We start from the raw sequence: 19,956 nt of genomic DNA on the forward strand, positions 1-19,956 counted from the left end.
ATTAATACATTACTTCTTACATTACTGTAACTCTCATTTAGACCCATAAGAAATTGTAACAGACGCTGTTGTGATAAATGTTCAAGAGAAGGTCTAGATTCTTCATAATCACAACCTTGTTTTGGTGCTAATATGTCTAATTCACTCCACAAATCATTCATTTTTAAGTAGTACGTGGTCACGGAATCTGTACCTTGTCTCATTGACGCAATCTTTGACCACAAATAATAGATCCTGGTTAGACTACATCTGTCAAACCTCCTTTTGAAGTCATTCCACACCTTCTTTGCACTCGATGCAAACATGATAATCAGAATTAACTCATTTGCAACTGTACTACCTATTCACGACAACACAATCGCATTACACTTTTCCCATTGCTCTGCTAACTAACCTCGATACATGCTTTTCGCACAACTTCCGTCTACAAATCCAAGCTTGCTCTTTCCCCTAAGGGCTAGCTTCATTGCCCTGCTTCACAGTGCATAGTTTTCTGGTCCTCTGAGCTTAATTGGCACTAGAACTAGTCCCAGAGCATTTGATGCCTGGAGAAACAACGGATGGTTGTGTTCCAGCTGTGTTACTTCGTTTCCTGCCATTGATACAGATTTTGAATCTCGTTGCTATCAATTTTCCAGTAGCTTTGTCAATTCGTCGGAATCTCGTCGTGAATTTCGTTGGAGAACACTCTAATTTCAAGAGCGCCGCTCTGATACCACGTTAACTAGTGAGCTTTGAGCTACACAGATCTAACAGCATGGAGATCTGACAATCACCATAGTCATCTAGGGCATGGAATCTGAGAGATGAAGAGACGAAGAAGAGACGAAGAAAATGAGCGTGTATTAGAAATGGATTGTGTTAGTTACATTTGCACTAATAGTACTTCTTATAACCAACTCTTACAAACTGAACTAATTGACCCCTCTAACTTTTCTATATTGCTAAACAGACCCCTAACTACTTGAAGCTACATTTCTCACTTCAATATGACTGAAATCGGACCGACTAAAATAACCGACTGATTTTGATCGATTTTTTGAATATTAATTTTAATTATTTTATATGAGTCGGTTTCTTAAAAAATAAATTTTGCGGGACACAAAATAGTTTCCCGTATTTTTGAGCAAAAAAAAAAAATCCGACCGAAGTTGGCCGGTTTCGTAAAAAAAAATTGAAAAAATAAAATATTTTAAAATACCGACCGACTTTGATCGGTTTTATGTTCGGATTTTTGACCGACCGACTTCGATCGATTTGCCCAGTTTTGATCGAATTTCTAGTGGTGATATATGCTAAATTTATTTTGGATGAATGAAGCGTACGAATAAAAAGCCTCTGCCCTTTATGCGCCCTGCTATGACAAGGAAAGAGTAACCATAATCTTTGCATCTTTCTCTATTCTAGGTCTCAATATTTTAGAATTTCTCTTAAAGATAACATCTGAGCTTCTTGTCTGTTAGTCAAAATAAGAAAATTCCAGTGCTATTTCCTTCGGATTATTAAATTTACAAGGGACCATAGTCTATCTATAGATTAAAGGGAATAAATATATATTTTCATGATTATAACAGCTCATGATGTGATTTAAATGCAGATTTTGACATGGGAAATTTCCGATATATGACACGACAACATGGTGGGATCCTAACCTGTCTGCCTTTCTGTATACTCTATCCCAAGTTTGTGATTAAATGCAGTATATTAATTGTACTCACGTTTGTCACACAGAGAAGAAACTATTCTCTGAATTAATTCCGTGTTTTTTTAGTCGTAGGACTATGACGATTGATTAATGGGGCAGAGAGCTATATGAGAATAGGACTTTCCACTCATCATGACCCACTCCATCCGAGAATCATGTGATTGGCCTTAGCGTTTCTTTACGATTGATGATTGTAGGCGGAGCTATAATTTTAAGTTTATGAGTTCTTAGGTAAGCGAATTCAGGATTTAAACTTTATGAGTTAAGATTTGCAATTCTATCACATCTCATCTAATTTAATGAGTTCAAAATGTACTATTTATATATATTTAATAACTTTTTAAGCAAAAATATAATATTTGAGCGAAAGCTATGAGCTCAGTTGAACCATAACCGCTACACTAGATATGACTTGAATCTTGATTTTATAAAAGACGGCTTACTTAGTTATGAATTTTTTAATACATATTAAGTAGATTTTTTTTTGACGAAATACATGATTTGGGCCAAAGCTCTTAGGTTCTATCGAAACTCGTACACACTACTATAGCACTCAGATTTTAGACAGAGTCCCATATCGGCAAAACACAAGAGGAATGCTGGGTATATAAGTTAACAAGTCTTAAACCCTAGTGATGTGTTTTAAACCCGTGAGGGCCTAGGCCCAAAACGGATAATATCACTAGCGGACTGGGCTGTTACATATGGTATCAGGGTCACTCTTGTGGTAAAAATTGCACGAGGCGCCCTATTTGGTCGCCCCCATTTAACCTATACCTATTTTTTTTTAAAAAAAGTTTTAACTTGTATCCACTTTTTAAACAACTTCAATCCCATTTCTCCTCTTCCTTCTCCTCCTCAAAATTATATCCGCCCTCAATCTCTTTCTGAAGTCGCACTGCACAAATTGTATTTCTGTCAGTGCAGAAGAAATAAATAAGAAAAAATAGGAATATACAGTGCAATTTCGCATCATAAATGCCTCTCCGAAGAATATCGAAGTCTTGTTGCTTGATTGAATGGTGGCAATAGATGATATGTTAAATGACGAAGCTACATATCTTATTTGATAATGCATGGCACTAGCAACATCATATTGGTTTATATAAATTATTAAAAAGTTTCTTGCTTTATCAAATATTGATTAACAGATCCTTTGGATGGTTTAGTTGTTGAACTAATCATCTAAATAATTGGTCCGATTAGACAGTTATAAGATGAGGTATCCTTGCTATTGAATGCTTTATGTAACAGTAAAGCAGCTATTTTCATGTTTTCGTGACAGTATCATTATGAAGGGAAGAAGACTCTAGAGCTGAAGTTAAACAAAAACTTCAGCTTCAGCTGAAGTTCGCCAGTTACAAAACAAAAACTTCATCTCTGAAGTTCGCCAGTTACAAAAACAAAAACTTCAGCAATTACAAACAAAAACTTCAGCAAATAGAGAACAAAACTTCAGCTACTATGCTTAAGTTCAGCAATTACAAACAAAAACTTCAGCACACTTGGTTCAGCACACTTGCTACTTCAGTCCCGTCTACTAGAATGCTGATGTTTTGCGTGATTGCCTTTGCTACTTCAGTCCCGTATGCTGAAGTTACGCGAAAAAGTGGGTACGCTTGCAATATATTTTTGCAAAGCGGACACAAGTTAAAACGTGACCCAAAAAGCGCGTATAGATGCAAATGCCCCCTCTTGTGGCAGGGGCGGCTCAACATTGTTGGTGGCCTAAAGCAAAAATTTGATAATAGGCCTTAATTTTTTTTTACAAAAATTATATATTTTTATTTGAAGTATATTTTTCTAACTTAATTAGATGAAAAATTATTAATAATTTTCTTTAATCGAGTTATTTTAATAATTCTTTTTCAACTGATAATACTGCTAATTTGATTCAGTTAGCTTCTCGTGAGACACTGTTGATCATATACAAGATTTTATCAATTTTAATTTGGTAAAACTTCTTTCCCGGATGCAATTATTATAGTATATTTTATTCTATAAGGAATATAAGCATTAAAAAAAATCAAGTCATGTTATCTTATTAAGTATATCAATTAGAGTTTTATCTTATACTTATAATATTTTCTTTAATTCTATATAATTTAAAAAATAAGCCTAAATTATCATGTCAGAGTGACTATTGTGTTTTAATCAAGGTTAAGTCAATATTTTTATATGCTTCGGGTTATTCAAACTCAAGGGTCAATACCAGTAACAAATAATTTTTTTTTTCCTTTTTGTAAAAAAAGTTATACCTTTTAACTTTAAGATAATCAATTTTTTTATATAAAAAATAATTCATAAAATTTGTGTCAATAAAAAATGGGGCTCCCCAAATTTGGGGGCCTAAAGCCACTGCTTGGGCTGCTTTACCCTTCAGCCGGCGTTGCTTGTGTCAGCCTTGCTGATGGTGGTTTAGAGTCCAACTGAGTTTAGGTAAATCTCGATTAGACGAGACAAACCTCAGTGAAAAAAGTGAATTTTTTTTACGGCCAAACGGGCCTTAACTCATTACATATTTAGAATTATGGAATCAAAATCAATTATTTTTAAAAATTTTAGTAATTTTTTACATATATTTCTATGTTTTGTATTGAGAACGTTGGGTTCATTATGAAACTGATACTCATGTTCTCCATCCGCCATTGAATAAAGATACATATACCTAAACAAATTGTTGTGCATGAGAATTGTTCGAGTTAGTAATACGAATTAATTAAATTATATGTAATGGTAGAGTAAAGTTTTATAATTAGTATAGATTAACATATTATAACATATTAGTCATTGTTTATATATGGTTATATTAATATATATCATAAAGATTTATCTGTAATAAACCTTATAAATAATCAATTATGTAGACATTTTCCGCAAATTCATTAGAGGCCGGATGAAGAACAATACATTATATTTCGTACACACGTTGTTTCAAGTGGTGTCATCCAACAATATTTTGATGAATTTTTTTATTAGATTGTATGTATTTAATTACGTTGATGAGTTCCTAAAATTTAGGAGTATATATATGCAGGACAATGCTTAAATAATACTCCTTCCGTTCGAGTTTATGTGAATTTATTTCCTTTTTGGTCCGTTCCAAAAAGAATGACCCTTTTTTAAATTTGGTAACAATTTAGCTTAAACTTACAATTCTACCCTTAATGAGAGGTTTTTATAACCATACAAATACTCTGGGCCCATTTTTGACTTGTTTAGGACCACAAATTCCAAAAGTCTTCATTTTTTCTTAAATTCCGTGTCCAGTCAAACATGTTCACATAAATTAAAACAGAGGGAGTAATGCAAAGTAGATATTATATTAGAAAAAGAAAAAAGCCTCATTAAACCTCACAATCTTAAAACTAAACTAGTGTACTAACTCAATAATGGAATAAGAGCGCGTTTGGCTTAGCTGATTTAAGTAGCTGATAAGTATTAGGTGCTGAAAAGTACTTTTAAGTGCTGAAGCTGATTTAAAAAATAAGCAGTTACATGTTTGGATAAAAGTGCTGAAATTAATAATAAACGGCTGAAGAATTGGGTATACGAAGAGTTTTGTTTAAAAAGAATTATTTTAGGGATAAAATAGTAAATATTTTGGTCAAACCTAAAGTGCTTATAAGTTGAAATTTGATAAGTTGGGGGAGACCAACTTATGGTTTTTGGCTTATAAGCATTTAACTTATAAGCACTTTTAATTTTACCAAACGCGTAGATAAGCCAAAAAGTGCTTATAAGCCAATTTGACCAGCTTATAAGCTTAGCCAAACACCCTCTAAATCGATATAGCTAGCTTGCATAAAATTTTGCATACGCCACTAATATTAATGGTCCTATGAAGAAGATTAAATATATATATGTTCACAGTTCTAGATTGGTTGCGCTAATAATCTTTAGCAAATTTCTACTGTATTAATTAAATATTGTGCCTATTAAACATCTCATAAAAAATTAAAAAAAGAGAATTTCTTTTAGAAATGAGCACATAGCACAGTAGAGATATATAGGTGTAGCATGTGAATTCTCTGCAAGAGAAGAATAGCATAGTGGAGAGAGCTGACTGAGCAAACAATGCATTAGATTGATCTAGACCAAAATAATATCTGAAAAAAATTAGAAGCAGCCAAGGGAGTTCTTCTCCTTAGATATTATTAAAAGAAATAGTAAGCCAACGGCTTTGGCTTCGACTAAATTCGGATTCGCATTGGAAAGTTTTATATTAGTCCCCAACTGAGACGACTTCATATCCAAACGTCAAACCCGAGACTTCTGGTTAAAGATGAACCATTCCACTGAACCACTCCACCACTACCTTTGTTGGTCACTAGAACTACTTTCTATTCCTCAATAAATATATTCTAGCTAGTAAGATATCTCCTATATTTAATTCTGCTAATGTCAGACTCTGATTCATCTATATGATTATTTCTTGTTTCTTGTTCTAAATTCTTTTTAATGTTAAGTAAAAGGTTTGCGGAGGACCCCATACAGTTCAATGTTCTTTGTTTTGACCATTACAACCTTTGCAATTCTTTCCTCTTATACATTCTTCAGTAGATCAATTGCAATGCATTACCGAAGATAACATATTTAGTATGGAGGCCATTATTGACACTAGGGCAAACATACGGGTCGGGTGGGATATGAGCGGGTCGAAAACGGTTAATTTAAAAACGGATAAATTATCCGGTTCGACCCATATTTAATATGGATAAAAAACGGGTTATCTGACGGATAATATGGTCATCCATATTATCCATGGCTTCTTGAATGTAATCACTCTTGGGAGATTCCTAGTCTCCCAACCTTGAGGAGCCCCCAATTTGAGGCTGTAGAAATGTAAAAGTTAAACCCATTAATTATTCATTGGTTATCCATTTTCTAAGTGGATAATATGGTCTTTATCTACATTCGATCCGTTTTTAAAATATTCATTATTCAACCCATTTCTAGTGGATAATATGGATGGATAACTATTTTCTTTTAACTATTTTGTCACCTTTATTGACACCACAGGGCTAAACTTTCTGCCTATAATTGTTAATTAATTAACTGTTTTTGTTTTCAAGCTTCTTTTTCCAATAGTTTCATTTTATAGAATATTATTTGATAAGGTAAAACGTTTAAGAAAAAAGAAAGAAAAACTCTTGATGCATATATACCAAAAGTACATTTAAAAGTTGTGGTTTAATTTAAACATGTCATCGTTTCTGTTGAATTAAAGGTAATTTAGAATTAGGGAGTACCATTTACTACTTATATGATACAAACTTAGCACCAAATTATCTCCTAAATATATTTTTCTTACGTATTCATAATTTTAGTCTAATCCTTCAATTATGTGAATGTAATTCAATTAGTTACCCGCACTAGTTTTGTCAAATTAAAGCTAGTTTCGATTGACAAGCGTATCTAACTCGAAAAACTTACACTAGTTTGCAAATTGGCTAAAATATAAAGTGAATATGGCGATAAGCTTTACCAACTAACATTTTAAAATATATTTACATGATTAGGTTGTTTAAATCTAACTACACCAAGCATATGTTGGAAACTTGAAAGAGATAGTAATAATATATTGAAATTAGTCCAAAAAAAAAAAAAAGAAGTTTAACGTGCAAATGCCTTTTTAAGTTTTTAGTCATATACATGTACGTGGGATCTATAATCTTGAAGATAAGATAGTTAAACACTTATCAAATCACCTAAAAATGTTTACAGGTAAACCTCATTTACAACACATAAAGGTTATTTGATGGTATAAAAATATCTTATATGGCAAAAAGAAAGGTCGTCTAATACACAAAAAATTTCGTATTTACGTACGATCCGGAGAAAAGCCGCGCCCCTAAGGATGTGATATAGATAAGCTATCCTAATGATATGTAAATATTAGTAGTTGCTTTTACGGCTCGAACCAGTGACTTATAAGTCACACAGACAACTTTACCGTTATTGCAAGGCTCCCCTTCGTAAAAATATCTTGTACTGAAATGTATATAACTTAAAACTCCTAATCTATTACTACGTACTACTCCCTTCGGTCCACTTTAATTAATTTTTTGGCATTTTTTTGTGTTGCACAATATTTAATTTTTTCAGATATTAAGAATGAATTAACTTATTTTTTTCAAGATTGCCCCTAGAGTAAAGAGCCTAGGAGGATTTGTTATATTTACAATGAACAAATTAAGGTAAATACGGTCAATTTTATTGTTAATTAATATTAAAAGGTAAACTTTTTAATATATTTGAAAACAACTAAAAAATCAATTAAAGTGATTCTTGCCCTCATTGGTTTTTCCTATTTTGAAGTCGTAGCTTCATAATATCGATCTGTACTAATTAGAAGCTGCCATAATATTAAATAGGATTAGAAGCTTCTAAATACTCCATTATTTTTAAAACAAACTAGTATTAGTACCTGCGCGATGCGCGGACAACAAACCGTATGAAATTATAATTTGAGTTATTTGAATTATATGCAAATATCTTAAAATATAATCTTTTTAGATTAAAATTATCTATAATTATTAAATATTATTTAAAAAGCAGGATATGAAATTATTTCTCATAGTGGTCAACTTATATTTTTCTATATTGTAACAACTAACAACCCGGCCCCTTGATTTTGGTACACTTGCATTTTATTTTGCTGTCAAATAGTAAAGTGATCTGCGTTGTTTGAGTATAGTAGATCATATTATTCTAACAAAAAATTTACCATTACTTTATTTTTCATCTCAAAATCAATAAGTCCTATTCATCACATTTCTGCGCAATTTCTTTTTGTTCTTTACTTATAGCTATTATATTATTTATTATTTACTATTGTTATACTATCATATGATTTTTTATTAGCTTACCAGCTGTCATAATATCTTTTTAATATTCATCAATAAATATAAGATCTTTTATTCTTGAAATTTAATATATTTTTACGCTTTTATCCTCTTACTCTAAACTATTTTATCATTTAAATAAATCTTTAATATTTTTAAGTATTATTTAATTTATTTATATTTAAATTAATTTAAAGTATAAGTATCATCACATCATCACTATTTTTTTTATACATTCTCTCCTTCTATTAAAATTTTAATAAGTTTTTTACATTAAAACCTATAACCAAAATAATATCATTTTATTTTAAGCTGTAACTTTGGATTAATCTAAAATACTAATACATAAGCTCTTAGATTATTGTGTTCAAATTTTTATTGTGTTTTCTTATAGTTATTTTTTGTATTATATGCAATTAAATTTTCTTTCTAATTTATATTTAAGATACAAATTTAATTTTTAATTTTCGTTAGTAAAATTACTTGCACTAGATATTTAATTTGTATTGTTAAAATTTTCATTTTCTTCTCATAATTTAATTTTTCCTAATAAGACTTCAATTTCGTGGTCTTATTCGTGTTTGAGTGTTCTTATCATAATTTAAAAAAAGTTTGATCCCAAATTCAAATTATCTTTTCCTTTTAATTATAATATTAAATGTTTAATATTTTCTTTAATTTTACCATTATGTTATCTAATATATAATATTATCAGGTTCTATGTGACTTTTCATTAACTTGTCACTTTATTTAATATCATTATCCACTACTATCCTTTGATGTAACATATATAGATATGTAAGTTTTTTAATCTTGAAATATATATTTATTTTATTAAAAATATTTCTCAATTGTTTTTAATTATTTAAATTTATTAGTCATATTTTTAAGTATTTTATATTTACTTTATTATTAATTTAAAACTAATATTTATAAATATTATCACATTATCTCTAACTTATTTGTGTTATTGAATGTTTATAATTTTTATTTTATCTGATAGACTTGAGTTATGTGGCCTTATCCACTTTGTGACCTTTTTTTATCATAAAAGGGAAAAATGCTTTCTCATCGCAATTTAAATAAGTTTTACCTTTATTTTTTCTTTATTTGAACCTTATTTTTTCTATTATATTATTCAAAATTTAATATTATTACATTATCGTGGCTTTTCATTTTGCTTGTTTGAATTTAGTATCCATTTCTATCACTCCCATTCTAATATAATACATATATATATATATATATATATATATATATATATATATATATATATATATATATATATATATATATATATATATATATATATATATATATATATATATATATATATATATATATATATATATATATATATATATATATATATATATATATATATATATATATATATATATTACAAAAAATATGTTATGCTTTTTAACTTAAACTACTGCACTTAATTCAAATATAAATTGTAAAAAATATTTTCTTAATTATTTGAACACATTATATCTAATTGTTATAGTAGTATTTCACTATCACTTTCTTTCTCTACATAATGTTTCCAAAAATTAAAAATTGTGAAATAAAATAAAATCAATCATGTTGATCGTAAATAATTATTAAATAGGATTTTTTATTTGTGGAAAGCTTTCAAAATCTATTTAGTATAAAATTATGAGTCAATCTAAATTGATTTCCTCCATAAACTAAATTTGATCAAATCTAATTTATCTTAATCCTTATTAAATTTGTCTAAATCTATTTAGAATATGCCACTTGGCTTAATCACAATTCTAATTATTTATGGTAACTTTATTCCTATATATATATATATATATATATATATATATATATATATATATATATATATATATATATAGAGAGAGAGAGAGAGAGAGAGAGAGAGAGAGAGAGAGAGAGAGAGTTTTATTTTTCCTAATAAGACTTCAATTTCGTGGCCTTATTCGTGTTTGGGTGTCATAATTTTAAAAAAGTTTGATCCCAAATTCAAATTATCTTTTCCTTTTAATTATATTATTAAATGTTTAATATTTTCTTTAATTTTACAATTATGTTATCTAATATATAGTATTATCAGGTTCTATGTGACTTTTCATTAACTTGTTACTTTATTTAATATCATTATCCACTACTATCCTTTGATGTAATATATATAGATATGTAAATTTTTTAATCTTGAAATATATATTTATTTTATTAAACATATTTCTCATTTTTTTAAATTATTTAAATTTAGTAATCATATTTTAAATATTTTATATTTACTTTATTATTATTTTAAAACTAATATTTTAAATATTCTCACATTATCTCTAACCTATTTGTACTATTGTATGTTTTTAATTTTTATTTTATCTAATAGACTTGAGTTATGTGGCCTTATCCACATTGTGACCTTTTTTTATCATAAAAGGGAAAATCTTTCTCATCGCAATTTAAATAAGTTTTACCTTTATTTTTATTTATTTGAACCTTATTTTTTCTATTATATTATTCAAAATTTAATATTATTACATTGTTGTGGCTTTTCATTTTGCTTGTTTGAATTTAGTATCCATTTTTATCACATCCATTCTAATATAATACATATAAAAATTTAAAATTATATATATATATATATATAAACCCAAATTCAAATATGCATATCCTTCTATGTTTTAAATTGAACCGCATTTTACAAAAATTATGTTATGCTTTTTAACTTAAACTATTGCACTGAATTTAAATATAAATTGTAAAAAATATTTTCTTAATTGTTTGAACACATTATATCTAATTGTTATAGTAGTATTTCACTATCACTTTCTTTCTCTACATAATGTTTCCAAAAATTAAAAATTGTGAAATAAAATAAAATCAATCATGTTGATCGTAAATAATTATTAAATAGGAATTTTTATTTTTGGAAAGCTTTCAAAATCTATTTAGTATAAAATTATGAGTCAATCTAAATTGATTTCCTCCATAAACTAAATTTGATCAAATCTAATTTATCTTAATCCTTATTAGATTTGTTTAAATCTATTTAGAATATGCCACTTGGCTTAACCACAGTGCTAATTATTTATGACAACTTTATTCCTTTAATATATATATATATATATATATATATATAGATTATGTATGTTGAAGCACAAGTTCTTGTAAAAATCATGTACCATGAGCTATAGTAATTGTACGTTTGTTTTGTTGGGTAGGACAAACGTGGCAGGAATTCAAAACCTTTAAAAGGGTATAAATAAGGAGGTTTGGTGAGAAGCCGAAGACATAAGTTTGTTTCTTTTATTCTAAAGCACAAAAAAGGCAAAGCTGCTCTGTTTCTGTTTTCATATTCTGAAACATTCACTTATGCTTCTCTAAATTCAACTGTTTGACCGAAAAGAAAAATGAAATTCGATCTCGAGAATCCATTAACGAGCTCAAAGGAACACGAAAACGACACCGTTTCAGCTCTCTTCGCCGCCCAGTCCGATCACATGCCTTCCTTTTTTTCATTCAAATCTACTGACATTCTCTTCTCTATTCGCCACCATGCCTTTTCTCTTATTTCTCAAGTAAATACAGCTCAAAATTTCTTTCTCTAGATTTTTTTTCTCCTTTTTATCTGCAAATAATTAATTTTGTGTTGATTTTTGCAGGCACGGTTTTCTTACAATTTAGATGAATTTTCTACATATCTCGCTGTCAATTACATTGATCGTTTCCTCTCCAAACAACCAGTTCCGGTAAATCAATTTCATATTCACATACAGAATATAAATGTCTGATGTGAATGTTATAATGAGAAATTGAAATGTGAAATTTACAATATGAAAATTGAAGATCTGATATGGAAATCCTGTTTACGTACCTCAGCAGAATAAGCCATGGATTCTACGGCTTCTCGTTATTGCTAGCCTATCACTCGCTGCTAAGATGAGAAGCATCAACTTGTCACTCTTCGATTTTCAGGTAATTAAACTGTCAATAATTATAAGATAAAGCAGTTTATCTTATGATAATTTAATCTGATTAATTCAGTGAAACAATTTGAACAGAGAGAAGACGTAGGTTTAATTTTTGATGTGGAATCCATTCAACGAATGGAGGTTTTGATTCTCACAACGCTTAACTGGCGATTACGATCTATCACGCCTTTTGCGTTTCTGGATTTTATCAACTCGTTGTTTGAACTCAGTGACTCGTCTCTGAGTCAAACTCTCAAAGACCGAGCTACAGATATTATCTTCAATTCTCATTACGGTATAATGTGAAATCTCTGTTTAATTCATATTAGGAATTTATTAGCTGTATTTTGATCTTTGTTTAGTAATGTTAATTTTTGCTTTAATTACAGAAGTTAAGCTTTTTGAGTACAAACCATCGATATTGGCAGCATGGGCGCTACTTTGTGCAGCTCAGGAGTTGATTCCGCAGCAATTTTCTTTTTTCTTGGATGCAGTTTCTAAATGCGAATATATAAATAAAGTAAGACTCTCTTCTCTATTTCACTTTATTTTTAACTTTTTAATGTGCTGTTTATGTTTAGGACTTAAATTGTGTAAACTGGAAAAGAAGGTCTATAACTAGGGGCGTTCATGGTTTGGATCGGTTTTTCCCTAAAAAATAATCAAATCAAATAAGTTGATTTTTCAAATATTAGAACCAAATCAAACCAATTAAATCGGTTTTTTCTCGATCCGGTTTATATCGGTTTTTCGGTTATTTGTCGATTTTTTTCTTAAATATAATACATATACTACCAAACACATTTCGGCGACCACATTTTTAACGTAACACTATCAAATCAATTGCCCTTTGAAAAATCTATTATTTACCAAGATATATTGATGATAATTGAATCAAATAGTGATGAATAATTTAAGGACTCAATTAAAAATATATTGTTTTTAACGTGAAATAGATTCTTACACTTAACAAAAGAAAACTACTAATCAAACTAGAATGTAAAGGTAAAGAACTGTACTAAAAGTGCAAACGATTAACATTTACTATAAAATTTTTAAAACTTTGTATAAAAGTATATATATATATATATATAGGTGTAAGTGTAATTCCAAATTTAAAATAGCTACTCTTATATTTGGTTTGGTTAGGTTATTTTTTTTATTAAAATCAAAACCAAACCAAATTTGATCGGTTTTTAAATTTCAAAACCAAAACCAAACCAAACTAAAAAGTATCGGTTTTTTGGTCGGTTTGGTTTGGTTTTCGGTTTGGTTTGATTTTTCAGATTTTTATGAACACCCCTATCTATAACCTGCTGCAACCTTAGAGGGAAAATGACAAAAATGGTCCCTTATGTTTGAGAATAGGTTAAATATAGTACCTTAAGTATGTACTGAACAATTTTAGTCATTTAAGTTTGTCTTCATCAAATATTTAACAATTTATGTTGGTTAGATTTGATGAAAACAGTGGAAGAAAGTATAACACAAAAATAGCAGAAACTACAAAAATTATACCTCAGGATAGTTCCCGCTAATTTTTTTTCCACAGTTCCCGTCAAATCTAACATATAAAGTTTGTTAAATATTTGACGAAGACCAGAATTGTTAACTTTTGACAAACTTAAAGTACCAAAACTGCTCATTACATACTTAAAAGATCACTTTAAACCTATCTTCAAACTTAAGGGGCTATTTTTGTCATTATTTTCGTAGACACAAATTAAATTTAACATAATTTTTTAAGTTACAGAATCATATTTTCACACCTATTTTATTTACTACTTATAGTTAATCTCTGATAATTGGTGATACTGTCACTGTATAAGAATTAACTTTTTTTCTATACTCTTTTTTTTTTGTCCTTCTCATAATATCATAATTCAGTCTGTATAATGTTTTAATATTTGTAGGAGGAACTTGTGAATTGTTGGGCTGTAATGCGGGATGCTACAATCAATGAAATGACCTCTAGCTCATTCACACCGAAAAGTGTGCTTGATTATGAAGATACAAGTCCTGAAAACGAGAACAACAGCAAGAGGCGAAGATTGAGTGATTTACGGAATGATCAAACGCTCCATATCTCTCAGCTTCAACACTGCTAAAAGATTGTCTATTGAACATATATTTCAGATTTGTGTTCAGTAAAAGCAGGGAGATGGGAACTGGCGCCAGGAAAAAGTTAATAGTGTTCGAGTGGGAGAGGGCATGGTCTGTTAAATGGACCTTGGGCTTAACTGAATCCGAAAAGCTAGCTCAAAGGGTGAGGATTGCCCAAACCATATAAAGAGTCCAAGGAACCCATCCATCTCCGATATGGGATTCCATTAGACGTACGTTGCTTTGGTGTGAATTTTAGTGGGGTTGTTTGATCTGGGTCGAAGAGATGTTTCTTTCATGTAATTAAAACAACTCTAGTAAACTCATAGTAATATATGCTTTTTGGGAGTAAACAATGTTCAATTTGGGACCGTTTATGTTCAATTTGGGACCGAGGCGTGGTTGTTATTGTTATAAACAATGTTAGTCTTGGTAAAATTTCTTTGCTTCTTCCCCTGTACGCGTCAATTAGTTACTCACTCATTCAAGCACACCCTAGTTTGTCATCTCCTTTTCCTGAATATCATGCCCAGGCTCTCTGATTGTTAAAGCTCAAAATATTACTATTTTTGTTTGAGTGGTTATAAAAATGACTCTACAAGAATTTCTTATATTTTAATTACAGATCTCCTATGAAAAAAGTCATATAACTAAAATAGTATTTGTAAATGGACTACACAAACAAATCTACCAAATTTTTATTGCCCATGTGCAACCAAACATCTTTAAATTGATGGTTTACACTACTTAAATTAGGTTAGGAAGGGAAAGAAATAGTAAAGAGAGAGAAGTAACAACATCAATAAGAAGAAAGGTGTGAGAAAATGATCTCATATGACCAGTTATAATTTGAATCGAAGAACATGACTCCACAAAGATTTCTCGTGTTTTATTTATCGATTACTTGTGTTTTATTTTGCTGATTTCCCACGACAAGAGCATATGATGAATAAGAACATTTGTAATGGTCCATTTAATCAATCTCCCAACAAGTGTAGTTATGTGGAAAGCTTGAAGTGAATTTTTACTCCATTTACCTATCTTTTAAGTTGATACACTAAAAGGTGGAATACTCTGTTCAAATCTGAAAAAATTGCCAGGATCCACTTTGCTCTTCACCTTTGCTAACCTCTCAAAGTTTTCATTGAAATACTTTGCACCCCAAACTTTAGCCTTTGAATAGCTATATACTCCATCATTGGTCCCAAAATCAAGATCTCTATAATTAAGATAAGCAGTTCTAGGACAATGTGACAGAAATGGCTTCATTTTCTCATTTAGTTCCCTCAACCATTTAATCTTCTTGCTAGCTATACTTTCACTATTATCACCCCAATTCACCATATACTGAATATTGAACAAATTTCCCTTCCTATGAGGGAATGGAAGTTCAAATTCTGAAATTTCATCCAATTTTCCACCCAACGGATCCAATATTATCATAGGCCTTTCTTCTTCTAAAAACATACCTTTTATCATTCCCCATACCTCTTCTTGCATTGGAGTTTTCACGAAATCAGACGTCGCCTTTTGGTAATTCTTGGTTTGTGATACCATATTGTTCACTAAAAAATCAATTGAATCGTTCGTTCTCTTAGATGCAAAATACAATGTTGCGCGAATCCAGGGTACTTCAAAGCATTCTTTCTTTATGCAAGGCAATTCACTGCAGTTCATCGTTGGATCTTGAAAACAATCTTTTGAGACTAACCCGAATTCGGGGAACGTTTGATTCAATAAAGGGGTTACCTCACTCGCTCTCCCAAGAAATAGACCTTGAAAAGAAACTTGGACTATTTTTTCATTTCCAAATCCCATATTTTGAATCAAAACCCTCATAAACAAATCTTTAGGAAATTTATGTGACACATTTTGCCATCTTTGGAGTAAATTTATAGTGTTACCTTCTAATTTTCTACGAACCGTGAAAGCAGTAACCTTAGGTGGAATACGTACCAATTTAATTTTCCAAGCTAAAATAACACCAAAACTTGATCCTCCTCCTCCTCTTATAGCCCAAAACATGTCTTCTCCCATTGATTTTTTATCAAGAATTCTTCCATTGACATCCATAACACGAGCATCGATAACATTATCCGCGGATAGGCCAAATTTCCTCATCAAAGTTCCAATTCCACCACCACTAATAATCCCACCACTACCAACACTAGGATATAATCCTCCCGGAAATGCAAGAATCTCACTTTTCTTGGCAATTTCATAATAAAGTTGCCCTAATGTCACACCTGTTTGAATCCAGGCCGTTTCTTCGTTTTTATCAATCTTGATATCATCAAGATTGATTAAATCGAGGATAACGAATTGGGTATTGGTAACCGAGCGAAAAGAGAGACCTTCATAGTCATGACCACCACTCTTGACTCTAATTTGTAAGCCAAATTTTTGGCTACAAAGAATAATAGGTTGGATTTCGGATTCGTTTTTAGGGGCAATAATTAAAATTGGATGTGCATATGAGGAATTTAGCCACCTGGGATTTTTCTGTGCATATTCAAGAAGAGATGAATATGTAGGTGAATTTGGAAAGTGTATATGTTTCTTGATATTGTCTGAAGAATGACTATAAATACACTGCAAAAACTCTTGTTGAGCATTAGTTTCTATTAATAACAAGAATGAAACTAACAAACATGAAAAAAGTTGAAGTCTTCCCATTTTTTTGGAAGAGTTAAAGTTACTAAGCTAAGCTGCTGTTAGAAAATTCAGTATAAGCAATTTTCTGCTTCCGCCTGAATTTGAAAGAACGAAGAAGTAAAAAAATGAGATGACTCTTTCTTGAACTATATCATAAATAGATCGATAATATATAGTGAGATGAATTACTACAAATTAAGGTTCCCATTAAAAGAGAGTTGAATAAAATAACTAGCAAAACGTTACGGTCAGACTTGAAATGAATAAACTATAAATAGGGTCAGTATTAACAGAGAATTGACTGAAAAATTTAGCAAAACATTACGGTCAAAACTTAAGTTCACATATATTATTCGTTATACTTTGGATTCAAATATGTTGGTTTAAATATACCCCTCTTCTATTAAGTTTGTGTAAGTTGGAGATCCAATCCTACATGACAGTGATATTTGATGGGGTGGATGCCACAAGGCATACCACCTCAGTTCCCCTAATCCATATATAAAAGACTAAAATTTAAAATACAATATTTTTCATGGTAGCGGTAATGGTGACAATAGTGGTGGAGGGGAACAAAATTTTGGCGGTAGGAAAAAATAGAAGGACCGATAAAATGGGTTAGGAGCGCTGAGGTGTCAAGCCATGTGACATCCACCTCATCAAATGTCAGTAACACGTAGGATTGGATGTCCACTTTGGACAAACTTAACGGAAAATGATATATTTGAACCAATAGTATAACGACAAAGGTATATTTGAACTCAAAGTATAACGAGGGGTAAATTTAAATTTTTTTTGATAGTACATGGATATATTTGACCTTTTTTCGAATTATGTTTATTTGAAATTTGGAAAATACAATATTAGGATGTGAACGTGAACCAATATGGTTTTGTCAGTATTATTGAAAAAGTAAAGATAATTAGACATAATATACTATTGAGCATGAGGACAATATTGATTATTGAGCTGGTAAGGTCCATTTTGATTTTGGCTGTGAGCTAAATCCTTTGACTTTTATTAATTGTAAGTATTTGCTCTACAGAATTTAGGACCTATTTTTGGTTGGCCATGTTGGATTTAAGCAATTTATATCTATTAGAAAATATCTAGCTCAAGGCCTCAAGTGAACTGTATTCCACTCTTTACTTTTCTTCTTCCTCGTGTCTTTGACTTGTATTAAATTATCTAATCTTAAATACTAGAAAATTTGAGATTTCATTTGAATAGTATTAGTAAATAGTAATCTATGATATTAAAAACATCAAACTGCGAGTTACGTTTGGACGATTTATGTTGAGAAGAGAATTCACCGTCAGATGTTCTTTAATTTTCATTATATCTTTAAAAACAAATTTGACTATAAGAAACAACAATGAAACTTAAACACTTCAAAACTTATACTTAGTATTTGTTTTAAGCAAGGGTTCTATTCGACAGCCATGACAAATTAAAGTCCTTAACCTAATTTATGCCAAACTGATCTACAAACACTTTGAAGCCAAAAAAATAAATAAATCACAAATAGCCTGATTTACAACCACTAATTAAATTAAAAATTAGTCACAATTTCAAAAGTAATTCAAACTTAGCCATTTTTTCATGTAAATCTAAACAAAAACATCCTTAAATATCCGAAAAAAATTTCAGTATAATATGTTAGAGTTCGGATTTTTTTACATATGAGATTCCAACATAGTGTGCTGAATTTTATAATATACTAGAAGTTTATAAGCAAAAACTCCATAATTTAGCATATTATGCTGAAACTTTCCGTGTTGCAGCTAGGATATTTTATCTAGATTTTGTTTCTGTATATATAGTGTTATTTTTAATGACTTTGCAAATGCCGACTATTTTTTATTTACCAATACGAAAACTGGCTAGCCCATGCTATTTGGATTAGATAACATTGGAGTAGAATATAGGAAACCTAGTTCATAATAGAGAATGACTAGTCTTTAATATTGCAACATGAAGGCTAATTAAACGTTGTAAGAGCTTCAACAAGCTCCTTCTCGAATATATTTGAAAATTTTACCTCTTATAGGTTATAACAAACTATTACATCCTATTTATTATAAACCAAAATAATTTTAAAATATTATTACTTATCGTTACCTTTTCTATTTTATAGCAAAATAGGTATTTATTTTATACCCTACCACTGAGGCTTGAAATACGCCCGTTATGCTCTTTCTCTCTTCTTGCGAGCAGGATTCTCAATCCTGTCTCTTCTCCCTCAAATTTCTCTCCCTTTTCCATCAAGGCAGCCATCGTATCAGCCATTTTTGGTGGCAATGGTGGACTTTCTAAAGCGAAGAGAATAGATCTGAAGTGAAAATGGAGTAGGCGAACAAATCTGGCCATGGCTACAGATTAAGTTTTTGGAAATCTGAAGCAGAGTCGCCGGAGAATATTTGAGGGCCGGATTTGTTCATCTCCATTTTTAGTTTTAATACAATATATACAGTATTTTGCTTGATCAGAAAATGCCATCTCCGGCGAACTTTCTTCTATTCTTTGCTATTGAGTCATACAATGATACTATACTTTGTACAAATACACTCAAATACACTATATTTTTGTATAAATATATTATATTTTTGCATATAGTTATGTATTTCGAAATGTTATAGTTTTTAAATATAGCCGAATATCACTATTTTGTGATTTTTTGTTGTTTGAA

General features: G+C 30.1%; 2 protein-coding genes across 3 annotated transcripts; one reads left to right on the plus strand and one right to left on the minus strand.

Annotated features, from left to right (window-relative positions):
- Window positions 1–11,827: 11,827 nt before the first annotated feature.
- LOC107772402 (putative cyclin-D6-1) lies at window positions 11,828–15,066 on the plus strand. Of its 2 annotated transcripts, none has more exons than XM_016591902.2 (6): window positions 11,828–12,116; window positions 12,201–12,287; window positions 12,418–12,513; window positions 12,600–12,804; window positions 12,899–13,029; window positions 14,423–15,066. In XM_016591902.2, the coding sequence occupies exons 1-6, from the start codon at window positions 11,949–11,951 to the stop codon at window positions 14,615–14,617; spliced, it is 882 nt and encodes a 293-aa protein (XP_016447388.1). In that variant the 5' UTR covers window positions 11,828–11,948; the 3' UTR covers window positions 14,618–15,066. The 2 variants fall into 2 exon arrangements, with proteins under 2 accessions (XP_016447388.1, XP_016447389.1); XM_016591903.2 differs by having other exon boundaries at window positions 12,421–12,513.
- A 526-nt stretch (window positions 15,067–15,592) lies between these two features.
- On the minus strand, window positions 15,593–17,420 carry LOC107772403 (berberine bridge enzyme-like 22). Its single transcript, XM_016591904.2, has one exon. The coding sequence runs from the start codon at window positions 17,286–17,288 to the stop codon at window positions 15,657–15,659; it is 1,632 nt and encodes a 543-aa protein (XP_016447390.2). The 5' UTR covers window positions 17,289–17,420; the 3' UTR covers window positions 15,593–15,656.
- Window positions 17,421–19,956: the final 2,536 nt, after the last annotated feature.

The sequence above is a fragment of the Nicotiana tabacum genome, chromosome 21, assembly GCF_000715075.1.
Source record: "Nicotiana tabacum cultivar K326 chromosome 21, ASM71507v2, whole genome shotgun sequence".
Lineage (NCBI taxonomy): Eukaryota > Viridiplantae > Streptophyta > Magnoliopsida > Solanales > Solanaceae > Nicotiana > Nicotiana tabacum.